The sequence below is a fragment of the Alligator sinensis genome, unplaced genomic scaffold (genome assembly GCF_000455745.1).
Source record: "Alligator sinensis unplaced genomic scaffold, ASM45574v1 scaffold203_1, whole genome shotgun sequence".
Lineage (NCBI taxonomy): Eukaryota > Metazoa > Chordata > Crocodylia > Alligatoridae > Alligator > Alligator sinensis.
The window spans coordinates 3,420,437-3,433,546 of NW_005841949.1; the positions used below are offsets into that span (position 1 = coordinate 3,420,437).

Consider the following 13,110-nt stretch of genomic DNA (forward strand, 5'->3'; position numbering starts at 1 on the left):
TCCCTCATTGCCTCTGGCATTAAAGTAATAAATATAGGTGTGTTACATATTCATATATATGAGTTCATTTGCATTTGTTGGCTGGCAATGTGGGCTCCAAGGGTTAACAGGTTTTCAGGCTAATTTCAGTGGCTACAGGGAGCACATAAGCATTTGCAACATTTTTCTGTTCCATCAATATTGCCTTCAAACAAACATTCACAGAACGCAAGTGAAAATACTGCCTTAGCACTTGGTCCAGCTCCGGCTGAGGTCAATGAAAAGACCCACCCTGACTACCCAAGGTGCTGGAACAGGCCCCAAGGGAATGCTTGCACTCTATATTGACAGTGTTTTCATTGCTATGTGTGGCATGATTCACCTAGTTCTGGCTAAAGGGTGTAGGGCCTGGCATACCCTTGGTGCTGGAGCTGTGTTCTAGGCATACCCACAGTGCCTGGCAAGAAATCAGTAGATCCCTTGCTATGCCCAGTGGGCTCCATGTCAGGCTGTGGCAGGTTAACCCTTTCCAGCGGGTTGGCTGAAGTTCAAAATATTGCCGGCAATGTGCTGTACCACAATACAGAAGGCACAAGAATGAGCCTACACTGCCTTTATGATACCAGAGGGCTGGTGATAGAGTAGGGAAACAGCCCAAGCTCTCTACACATGACCAGAAGAAAGGACCTTCCAAGCTAGTGCAATATACAACCCAGTCAATGTAAACCGTAGAGGAGGGTAACAAAAAATGGTTACAAGAGATAAAGACATTCTCAAGAGGGTTGATGAAACCAGCTCCACTCCTCCCCTTTCTTCTCTGTGCCAGCAGAGAACTTTGCCATATTAGCACCCTGTTTTACTCACCCTGCAGTGGCAGGAAGATCAGGGTTGTCACCAGGAGGGACCAATTAACATTGTGCAGCCAATTCACCATTCTTGTCTCTTTTCTGTCCAGCTACCTTGTTTTTCTGTGCTGTCTTTCCTCTCCAACTTACTCTCTTTCCTTTTCCTTCAGTCTGATTGCCAAAACTGTACTCGTGGTTTTATAGAACTGAATGGAAGTGTCTTCATTTCCTTGGTGTAAACCTCACACTCCTTCCTGTATGCTTTTAGCACAAATGTGCTGATACGAGGTTCCTGGTAGGTGAATGACTGTTGGAAAGCTCGTGCTTAAACTTGTGGCTTGGTTTTGCTTAGCTTTGCCCAAGACCTAAAGCCAGAATTGGCATAGACCTGAGGTTTCCTTACCTGTCTTTGGGGACCAACATTCCCATTGAAGCCCCTTTATCTCCAAGAGTGTGGCAGTGGACTGCTTCTCTCCTCTGTGCTAAGGTCTGCGCTATAAGTGATTCAGATATCTGGGAGCAGCTGGTTAAAATGAGTCTGCCATCCCAATCCATCAAGTACTCAAGTGCCACACCTCTGTGACATCATATATTCCCAGGCCCAGAGACATCTGGAGTCGACTAGCAGTTCTGGAGAGCAAAAGAGAGCACGAGAGAGCATCAAAAATAGTATCCTGGTGACTGGAGTTGGGCAAAACAGCTTTTGTAGAATATTGAATATTCACCTCAGTTATAACAACCCACATCTGCACTGAATTGCAGAAATAGCTTTGGCTGGAAAAAAAAAACGATTAAAAATGTTTTGGTGCTTTGGGTGCATTTAAAATTCTTTATTTTCAAATGTTTTGCAGTGTATCTAAGTAAAATCAGAGAACTGTGAAGCTTTATCAAGCTTTCCCAAACCCTTTACCACTAACTCTGGTCATTTAGGAAGTAAGAGTTAGGCTTCTAAAATTATAAAATTGACTTAAAAACACATGATAATTCAAAAATATAACAGATGAGGAGCTCCTTTTTTATGCGTGAAGATACAGTAGTCATTCAGGATCACAGTTACATGTTGTGTTCCCCAACTGTGAGCGCTAGAAGCTTTCTTTCTCTTAATTAAAAGCCGAGATTCTTCCATAAAGCCCCTGCTCCCAATAGGTGATTAAGAGAAAGACTAAATATTTTGACACTCGTGATGATACTATAAGGGGGAAACACTGCCAAAAGGTCCTTGAGCAATTGTATGGCTTTGGTTCACATTTCCAGAAGCCCTGAATGCTAGAAGCCATGGGTGCATGCAAAGGGCAGGTCATGGATCCATTTGGGTAGGCCCTACATAAATACTTTCCCCTGTTAGTATCTAGTCAGTGCTCAGTGAGGGTAGTGACAGTTACACACTATAATATCGTTTTTGTACAGTGGCAGTGGGCCAAGGCTTACTGGGAACTGCTAGTCCTCTTAATGGCTACTGTGAGGAGGCTGAGATGGATGGACCTGTGGTCAGACCCAGTGTGGCGTTTCTCATATTAACATTATTACATTTGGAACCCATAGTAGAACTGGGCTTAATGGATGGTCTAGCTGTAGGGTGGCCATTGGTCCTGTTTTATACCAGACCGTCCTGTTTTTATATCCTTTGTCCTCTGTTTCTGAATGAGGAATGAACTGCTGTCCTGTTTTTCAGTTCTGTGCCTGCCTCTGCTCCACTAGGCGTTCTTGAGCTGCTTTTGCCCAGGCAGTTGATCGGGTTTGCCCCGGGCGTGCAAGAGGACCCCGGAGGGTGCTTCGGATGGCGTCGGAAGACCCCTTAAACTCGCCTGCCATGACTTTGAATGGATCCTCAGTGGAGGGGGTCTCCTTCGAAGCAGCCTCCAGGGGTGTCACGCCTTCGGCGGGCAATCACGGGGCTCCAACCTCCCCTACACCCCGGCCAAACGCCACCTGCTGCCGTGGGTCTCCTGGTCGTCCTTTCTTACTGGCCCCACCTTGGTTTTATCCTCGACCTTCCTGTAGTCCCAGCTCAGCGGGACCAGGCGGCCTGGGCTGGGCTCCAGTCTGAGGGCTAAGAGGCCCTTGATACCTGCAGCCCCTATCCTACCCTGACCCCGTGATGCCACCACGTGTAAAAATGAGAGAGAGAAAAAAAACAAAGCCCCACCACCGTGCCTTGCCAGGGAGGTCTAACCCCAGGCGTGTAAGCCCTGAGGAAAATGGCGCCCTAGCCCAAGGCCCTGCGACAGCCCAGTGCCTCAGAGCCCCCTAGGAGTCTACCCTCTGGGGACGTTGCTCCAGTTCCCTTGAGGTCCTGTTGACCTGGCCAGCTCCTTCCCCGGCTCCTCTGCCGGTTCCTTCACTGGTTTCTCTGCCAGCTCTCTCGCCGACTTCTCTACCGGCTCTCTCGCCGTCTTCTCTACCGGCTCTCTCGCTGTCTTCTCTGCCGGCTCTCTCGCCGTCTTCTCTGCCGGTTCCTTCGCTGGCCTCTCTGCTGGCTCTCTCGCCGGTTCCGCTGCCGGTTCCTCCACCGGCCTCTCTGCCAGCGTTTTTCCCGGTGTCTCTGCCGGCTCCTTTGAAGTTGCGGGTCCCGCCGCCTCTGCAGTGGCAGCAACTCTCACTGCCTCGGGCAGACAGACCCCGCGGGTGCACGCTCCCGCCCTTGGGTTTCCCCGCGGTCTTCCCGGTCTTCTGCCCCCCACCTTTGCCCCCAGGGCTGCCCTTTATTCCCGCCGGGTGGTGTCTCTCGCTGACGTCACCCGGCCCCAGCTGAATATAAGCATGGCTGATGAATTGCCCGGGCGATTTCCCGGTGTGCACTCCTCTACTCCCTCTGGCTCCTGTAAGGGGTAAGTACAGGGTTTCTTCCCCTTTGGTTTTGGCCCGGGGTTTCCCTATAGACCCGGTGTCCCTGGGACAAGTTCATTGGTGGGAATTCATGTCAGTCATTTGTCCTCCTGATTCTATTGGCTGTACCCAGAGATAGGGCAGTGTACAGCCAGGAGGAGCAGGGAGGCAGGTGCAGGATCCCAGGGGCTGGTCACTCCGTGCCTGTGCAAGGAGCCATGGCTGCAGTGCATGTGTAGGCACAGCGAGAGCCGAGGCACTGTTGCATGCCCGAGCTCCTTGACCCTGGCCTGGGCGTGTGCAGGTGGACCTGGGCCCTGGGAGCAACTGAGCTGTCAGGACCTGAGCTGTCAGTTGATCTGTATATACACCCCCCTGCACTGCCTCAGTGCCAGATAATGGCTTTGAGAGCAGATGGGTGGAGCACTGCATTTGTATCTCCTGGAACACCAGTGGGATTGGGAGGAAGCTCTTGTCACCGTCTTCGCACCCACAGAGCATCCCAGTGAGTCCTTGGGATGTCCTGCTGAGTGGGGATTGACAGCTTTGAGTACAAGAGCCCCCAGGCTCCTGGGGCAGCTCATCAAGGCAAATCTGTCTGTCTCTTAGAGATAGAGGGGAAGGTCCCACCAGGCAGCTGGCTGCACTGCCACAGGCATCCAATGCTCACCGACCCCACTGAGCCCGGCTCTGACCAGAATGTGGCCAGGGCAGGTTCCCAGGTGCCCAGTGTCTGTGCTGAATGCTGATGGCAGGGAGGTGAGGTCCCTGAGCAGTGTGTTTGCTCAATTATTTCAATTGAGCAGTATGTATGTTCAGTTATCTATTTGTAATGCTATGGTTTTGCCTTTCTATTGTATTTTACCTATTAGTTTATAGTTTACTGTTTTTGTTGGTTTTATTTTCTTGGTATAGTATGAAAATTAATAAATATTATAATAAAAATTAATTATAATAATTACTTTTATTAGTTTGATACTCTCGAACAAAATTGCTACTGTCTGCATTCAATATCATGAAAAGTGCAAAATAAAGGAGAATAAATATTTTATCATAACAGTCAGTAATAAGTCAATGCCAGTGCCATTTTATCCATCTTTTTGTGGTGGCCCCGTCCCTTGATGCTGACTGGCTAAGGGGGCCTGATGATTGGCTGAGGAGGAGGAGGAGGCAGCACCGCCCCTCACCACTGATTGGCCGAGGGGGTTAGTGGTCCTGCCCCGCACCAAGGGGATATCCTGTATTCTGGGGATGCAGCACTGCAGGTGCTAGGAATAGGTCGTTTCCATTCCTCAGAGGCCTGAATTGCATTTTCCCTTTCTCATTCCCAGAGCTTCAGGGAAAGGAAGTTTGGGAATGAGTGCAAGGCCAGGCTACAGAGAGGAAGGAAGCTTTGCTGGTCCGAAGGCTAATGTAGGATTTCAGAAATCAAGTCTGCTTACCTGCTCTGCCATAGGTCTTGGGAAGGTCACTTAGACTCTTTTGTATGTCAGTTCCCTCTTTATACAGTTGGGATAATATCACAGCCCTGTCTCCAAAAGGTGATGTGAGAACATGTGCCCTAAGGACTGTAAGGGCGCGTCCACACATGCAAGCACGTGCGCTTGCAGCAGCTCAGATAGAAGCGGTGCAAATTTGAGCCAGGGCTTTTTGCCGCAGCGTATGTGCCTGGACATGCACTTTGGTGTGGGGAAAATTATGCCACTTGGGGCAAAATAACCCTACCTGGCTCCTCCCAGATCTGCAGCCAGGGGGAGCTAGAGCCTGGAACCAGTACCTGTGCTGCCCCCAACAGTAATAAAAAGCTGCTATTTGCCCTCAGGAGCTTCTGGGGCCCAGCCAATTGGTACCTGGGGACACTACCCTTTGTGCCAGCTGGACTGCTGAAGCAGTCCTGAGAGTTCTCTGAACCCTCTACCCACTGCAGAGGTCTGGCAGTCGGGGCTGCTGCCTGGCTGTGACCTGCTGCGCACTTGCCAGACCAGGATGGGGATGTGGCTGCAGGGTTGACCCTTGTGTGGCACTAATGCTGTGTATGCCCCTGCCCGGCCATCTGGGCAGCTATCGCCCAAAAGATGTTCTGCCCCAACTGGCCAGGAGGTCAGCCACAGTCAGCTGGGTCCAAGGTGCCAGGTCTGAGCAGTCAGGGTCCTAGCAGGAATTCTGGTGTTCCCTATTGGAAAACTGAAAAATCCCTGATAAAAAAAATCCCGAAGTCACTCTGTAAAATACCCCAAAAACCATGTTCCTCCACAAGTAAAACAAAAGATCACTATAAAGAGAGAGAGAGAGTGAGACAGAGACAGTGATCAGTTGGACAATGTTTTATTGATATATCTACAGTGTTAAAGCTTGTCTCTTATAATAATAAAGTGAACTCTAAATACTTTTCCATTTTTTTTTAAACTATGGGTTGGGGGGCAGGGATGGGGGGGGGCAGGGAAGGGATGGGGGTGGGGTGGCGGGAGGGAAGGCAGGGGGAGGGGCCAGGCAGAGAAGGGATGGGGGTGTCAGGGAGGCAGGCGGGGGGGTGGGGCCGGGCACCTACATGTTCAATGCACCACATGTTCAAAGCCTACCTGTTCAATGCACCAGGATTTCTGGACATATATCCTTTTCTGAGAAGCTCTTTGAAGCATATTTGTTAGGATAGTAAATGATTAGCTCAGTATTTTACACATGGAATCATTACTTGTTTTGACATGAGCAGTTAGCCAAATTCAGGATGTTGTGGGCTGTTGCCATTAGGAAGAGAAATGGGTTACGAAATTGGACTTTTTTGTTGCAATTCTGGTTTCTTGTAAAGGGCTTACAAAGGTGCGTTTCCCTGAGTGCTACCTGATTCCAAAAGTGCCCGGGGAGGGAGGGGTAGGCTTTGTGATCACATTCCTATGTGATCTCAGGCAGCTGCTTAAGCCTTCTGTGCCTCAGTATCCCTTTATGCTTACTGATCTCATGAGACTGCCATGAAGCTTCATTTGCTGTCTGTAAATCCACTATGATCAGCAGGGGTGGCTGATCTGCAGCTGGTGTGCCACAAGTAGCATGGGCAGCTTTTGTGTGTGGCATGCACCAGATAGAGGAGTGGGGAAGGAAGCACAGAAGCAGATAGGGCCGGAAGCAAAAAGCAGAACAGTGAATCATCAGGGAGCATAGGACAGGAAGCAGAAGGCAGATTAGCAGATCAGGTGAGGGGCACAGGGACAGTAATTTGTGGCATGCCTGCCAAAAGGGCTGGCCACTACCATTCTGATATAATAAAAGCCTAAGTCTGCCTGCTGGTATGCCTGTCTGTCCGTAATGCTTTATTCACACTCTGATTGGCTGATGGAAACAGCCAATCAGAGTGTTTCAAGCGTAGGAGAGCTCTGCCATGATTCTGAAGCTGCACTGAGGACCGGACAGACGGTGTAGGAGCTGAGGCTCCCCCACCTCGCTTCCTGCAACAGGCAGAACAGCGGCAGCATAGGGTGGCAGCACTCCATCCCAGCCCCCTTCCCCCCTCGTTCTTGATGGGCAATTGGCTAGTGTCATATAATGATATACATTGGGGAATGTAAGTCTGTCATTCTGTAGCCAACAGGGGGATTTCCAGAGACACACACTTAGAAGTACCTAGCTACATTTTTACCTTTAGAAAGTTCCCTTTAAACATACACCAGGGATGTGGATTAGAAACAGGATCACTCCCCAACCACAGACAGCATCAGAATAGGGAGCATTGCTGAATTTTAATAATTACAAAATTCAGATTTGTAAGCATATTCAATAAACATCTACTCCATATAAAAATATAAACATTCAACACATAATAAGAAAAATATATTATTTCAGGTGTTAGAGACGCTGGCATTTAATTGATTAGTTCTTTCTTTCTTAAGACTTGCAAAAAACATGTTTCCTTTCAAGGTGCATGTCACAATTCCTTAAATAGCCAATGACTGCCTATGGGTTAAAGTGCAGTCTCAGCAGCCTTTGGGGAGGTGGCAAACACCTCAGGAACCTTGAATTGAGCCATAGAGACAATGGGGAGATTTTCAAATGTACAGGGAAGACTGGAGATGGCCAACTCCCACTGACTTCTCCTTCTGGCTTTTAGGCCTTTGCAAATCTGCCCCAAACAGCTTGAATGATCACTTGCCGTGGCTTCAAAGGCACTGCTCCAAATCATATTGCACGTGAAGTAAGAATCAAAGCCCATTAGATGTGGGCTTTCTTGGACTAGTGATGGAGAAGCAAATTTCATAGTTGAAGCTGCTACATGAGTCATGGCCCAGAACCAGTCCCTGGGTATTCTCACCTAGAGACTACTGTCTGCTATGCCCAAGCTGATCTCCACAGCCATGCTGGACCATGTCAACAGAGACAGCCATTCACAGAGTGGAACTCAAGGTGTAGAGAGTTTTCAGGACCAAAGTCAACAATTGAATTACATCCAGAAGCAAAAAGAAGCTACCAAAACTATCTAAGAATTAATATAATATTTATATATGTATCCCAAACATTTTGCCCCAGGTAGAGCTTCTGAGGAGCCCTCAAGCATAGGCCCAAAAAGATCACATTGCATTAGTCTAAACTGGAAGTCACACAAGCTTAGAGAAGTTAGGGGCAGATCTGCAAGACAAGGGTGCATGTACCTGGCTAGACACTGATGAAACGGGCTTCTCACAGTCACTGAGGCTTGCAAGGATTCTAGAAAGGTGTGAAGAACCAGGGACTTCACCAATTTATATACTTGAGGGCAAACGAGGAAAACTCTCTCAGTAACATGGCCAGGAATTGCTCACTGCCATGGCCATGAAAGCTTCACCCTAGCCTCATCCCTGGGTGTGTTACACAGCAAAATGAAGGCCTGCCTCAACCCAGCTGGCATAGGTAACAATAGCAGCTGGGAATGATCAAACTTTAGCAACAGGAATACAAACCCTTCAGGGACTCTGGGTATGTAAATTCTTCCTAACACTTGCCTCATTTTTCTGTGTAGACACAGCCCTTCTGTCTGGACCAACCTTCAACCAGCCTGGTCCCAGTGCCAGTTAGTGGGTGGAAGGCACTGGCAGCTCTGATGAATAGGCCTAGGGCCAGAAGTTACACATAAACAAATTTAAGTGATCAGAAACTGGTTTAAATCTGTAACAGAAGTTTAGTGCTCATAAATCCAGTGACGTACTGTGGGTCTCCGGCTACCAGGGGACAATGCTTGCATTTGTGCCCCTCCCTGGGGATGATCTGAGCGGGGCCCGAGGGAAATCAGCCTGTGCGGGGCCCCACCTTTTGCCCCATAGCACTTCCACAGGGGAATTAGCAGTGTGGCACACTAGTCGCAGGGGGAGGGGAGGTGGCCAGAATTTCAAGCTGGAATGCCCAAAGACAGCCACAACCCTGTTAGTAAGCCAGTTCAAAATGACCAAATTTGGTTTAAAATAAACATGTTTGAATGTAGTATCTGAGGGCGTGTTTAGTGGGTGGATGACACAGGAGTTAATGCAGACCACCCAAAAATTTTAATGCGGCTTTTTTTTGGTGCAGTGCATTTTTGTTTCCATGACAGGGCGTTTGTGTTTGCATAAATGGTGCTTTCAAGCGAGTCAAGCCCCTGTGTGTCATTCCCCAAAGATGTCAATAGAGGGAGTCAATCAAATACCAATTTACACCCTAGAATATCTTCCCTATAATGTATTAAAGCAGGAGGCGCATGTGAACTACTTGGGCTCCCCAGTCCCTGGACTGTCATTGGGCACACCTAACTCTCTGGGAGTCTCCCTGGGCACAGTCATGGTCACCCGAAAATCCTTGTCACACGCACCTGCCTATGCTCGTTTGGTCTGGTCTGGTCTCTCTCCATCAGTATGAGATAGCAAGGACCCTGTCCTAATCCCACCAGGAGTCCCACCAGGCCTCCCTACCCTGTCAGGGTGCAGTTTTAGTGGTCATGCTCAGGACTTGGGGCCTCCTCCTTCCCCACAGCTCCAGTCCATACCTCCAAGTTCATCCTGGCACGGGAGCTCAGGGACATGTTCTTCCCCTGCTGGCTGGTGATGCAGTGAATACCCCCTCCAGCTCTGAGAGTGGGGCATTAACTGGTTTTTAAAAAAGAAAAAATAGGAATAGGTGTGGAATGAGTGAGGAGGGTGGCATTCACTCCATCTGCACCAGGAGCATGGGGAACCCCAGCAGTGGGATGTTTACCTTGAGGAACACTAGCTGCTCCATGAAACCAGGACCCAAGGAGGTGCGGTGGGGTGTCACTACATCCCCAGAGATGCTGAACCCCCCCTCTCATTCAGAATACTGTTCAGTGGATAGAACAAGTGCTTGTGGGCAACTGTGTTAGCCCACAAGCACACAGCCATCTGGCTGTGGCTTGCCCAGTAGGCCAAGGGGTTGGACAGCAGCACCTCCACATCCTTGGCAAGATAGGCAGCCACCAAGACCTGAGTGCTACATGCCTGATGGTGGGGTCTGGTGGCTCTGGACCCCACCATGGAAGCCATGCCCTTGGCCCACATTGGCAGCGCCTGTGGTGAAGGAGGAGACTGCCTGGTGGATGGCGTGCTAGCATGGGACAGTGGATTCCCCTCTTCCACGTCCCCCTGCCTCCACCGTTCTGCCTACCTGACTCTCTTCACCAGCACCTCCGTCTACTGATTCAGGGTTTGGCTGCTGCATATGCTGCCCTTCACCCTTGGGTCACACATGGCAGCCAGCATGTGGACCGTAATTGACCGCAAGGGATCAAGCCATTTCCTGATGCCTTCCTTCAGCTGCCTCACCAGTGACAGCGGCCTGCCCCAGCCAGGAATATTGATCCCCTGGAATTTCTTCATTTGCTTCTAAAGTTCCCTCACTATAGGGATCGCCTAGCTAAGGAGGGCATCACCAGTGCTGAGGCTCTTGGTGGCCTCAAGGAAGGGCTGGAGGACCACCAAGATCTGGGAGGTGGGTTCCCACTCAGCTTTGTTAAGGGAGCCACTGATTTTAATCTCCCCGAGCAAGGCCATCTCATGGATGGCCTTCTGGTACTCCACCAGTCTCTCAAGCATCAGGTATGTGTAGTTCCACCGAGTCTCCACATCCTGCATGATTTTGTGCTGCAGGATGTTCAGCTCTGTTTGCTTGTCCCACAGCATCTTGCCCCCCTGGATGCTGTGGTGGAAGCAGCCTGCCACCTTCCTGTATTTCGAAATGAGCTTGCTGGTGGTGCTGGCACCATCACTGACAGCCCTATCCCCCTCCAAGGCATCCCTGATAACAAGGTGCAATTTGCTTGCCACACAGCGGATGCCAACAAAATTGGCATGGCAGACCATGTTGACCATGTTGGCCCCATTGTCGGTGACCATAAACCCATGGGTGAGCTTGCCCTGCCCAGTGAGCCACCCCTGCACCAAGCAGTTCATAGCCCCCATGATCTCTGTTGCCGTGTGGGACTCATCCATCACCTCAGCTTGAAGAAGAGCCTACCAATGGCCTGACTGGTTGCACCAGTGCCCTGTGAGGGAGAGGTAGGCATGATTGCCACCCCAGCTGCTCCAGATATCCAAGGTGAAGCGCCTTGCACAGCTCCTCCCTCAAGTAGTCCCTGCATGCCTCATATAGGGAGGGCACCACCGTCCTGCTTATGGTGGTGCATGCGGGCACTTGATATGTTGGGGCCACAAGCACCATGAGCCACCTGAGCCCTGGCTGCTCAACTAAGAAGGGCTGGCCAGCCAGCATCTCCCCAGTGCTCTGGGTGTTCTCACTCGCCCTTGCAATGCGCCCTGCTTTCTGTCCGCCTTTCCCCCACTATTCCAGGGTGGCCTGCCTCTGCTTTGTGGGGACAGGGACTTTGGAGTGAGAGGGGGACTTCCCTTTGGGCACACTCCCACTGATGCCAGGCTGAGGAGGAGCAAGGGCAAGGGGGTGGTGCCTGCAGAGATGCATCAGTATCCCCATGGTGCTCATATGTTTCCCCAGCTGGTTTGGGCTCGGCAGTGAAGGCAGATAGCGTATGTGGGATCATCTGCCAGCTTAAAATGATCCCAGACCACACTACCCACTCGCTTCTGGGGTGCAGGTGCATGTGCGGATGATGCCTTTTCTCCCTCCTCAGCAGGCAGAGGCACAGCAGCAGGAGGAGAAGACTCAGCTGAGTCACTTGCCTCCACACCCTCTACCTCAACTTCCTCTGGGGAAGGAGACCTGGCTCTAGGGGAAACTGGAGGGGTTTTGAGCACAAACTCAGATGGTTCCCCCTCCTTCCCCAGAATTTCCCTTGCTAAGGCACTGGGATCCAGATCCAGTGTCAGCTCTTCCTCTGGCACTGGAAGACTCAGCATGGGAAGCAAAATAAGGGTGGACTAGGCTGCCTTGCTGGTGCTGGTGCTGCTACTTGTTGTCATCATGGTGGTAGTGGGGAGGGGTTATGGCTGGTGCTCATGGAGGGGTTGCAGTCTTGGGCACAGGCAGTGGCAAACTCCTGACACTCCTGGGCACTCCTGGCAGTGCCCTCATGCCAGAGGGCACTGCTTCCCTCTCCATGCTGCTTGTAGCAGCCTCATCCCTTTTAGCTGGAGGAAAGAGGCTGCATCTCAGGTGGGGGGGGGGGCCCACAGGAATTTACAGCTCTCCTTCTACCCCCTCTTCTGCACCCCCCTGAAGGCTGGTCACCTGCCTTTCCACCATGCTTCATTGCGTGCTTCATGTCTTTCTCATCCATGTGGGCACAAATGACATGGCTTGGAGTGCTCCCAGCTGGGTCATGAACCATGACAGGGATTTGGGAGTGGGGCTAAAGGGTCTAGGTGCACAGGTAGTGTCTTCTTTGATCCTCCCAGTCTTGGGCTACAGGCTGAGGAGGGAAAGGAGGATTGAGGTAGTGAACCAAAGACTGTGATGCTGGTGTCATCGGGAAGGCTTTGGCTTCCATGACCATAGTCCGCTTTTTGGTGAGAGAGGCAGTGAGCTGCTGGGAAGGGACAGCCTCCACCTCTCTCCACTGGGGAGGAGGCTCTTCTCAGCCAGACTGATTGACCTGCTCCACCGGGCTTTAAACAGCCTGTCGGGAGATGGGGGCTCTACCGCCACTGTTGGCCCACTGAGCAACCCTCACAAAGCCAGCAGGCCAAGGCACTTAAGGGAGCCCACCCCCACCCAGCCCTGGAGCGAGCTGTGGTCAAGGCGAGGGCCCCCAAAGGGACATTTGCCTGCCTGTACACAAATGCCAGCAAAATAAGGGTGGACTAGGCTGCCTTGCTGGTGCTGGTGCTGCTACTTGTTGTCATCATGGTGGTAGTGGGGAGGGGTTATGGCTGGTGCTCATGGAGGGGTTGCAGTCTTGGGCACAGGCAGTGGCAAACTCCTGACACTCCTGGGCACTCCTGGCAGTGCCCTCATGCCAGAGGGCACTGCTTCCCTCTCCATGCTGCTTGTAGCAGCCTCATCCCTTTTAGCTGGAGGAAAGAGGCTGCATCTCAGG

The 13,110-nt window shown here is 51.0% G+C and overlaps 1 protein-coding gene across 1 annotated transcript in view; it reads right to left on the reverse strand.

Moving 5' to 3' along the window:
- ADGRG3 (adhesion G protein-coupled receptor G3) overlaps positions 1–976 on the reverse strand; it is a 30,612-nt gene extending 29,636 nt beyond the window's left edge. The window contains exon 1 of the mRNA XM_025199742.1: positions 844–976. Coding sequence (XP_025055527.1) covers positions 844–913 — 70 coding nt within the window. The 5' untranslated portion in view covers positions 914–976. The remainder of the gene's footprint in view (positions 1–843) is intronic.
- Between the last annotated feature and the right edge of the window lie 12,134 nt (positions 977–13,110).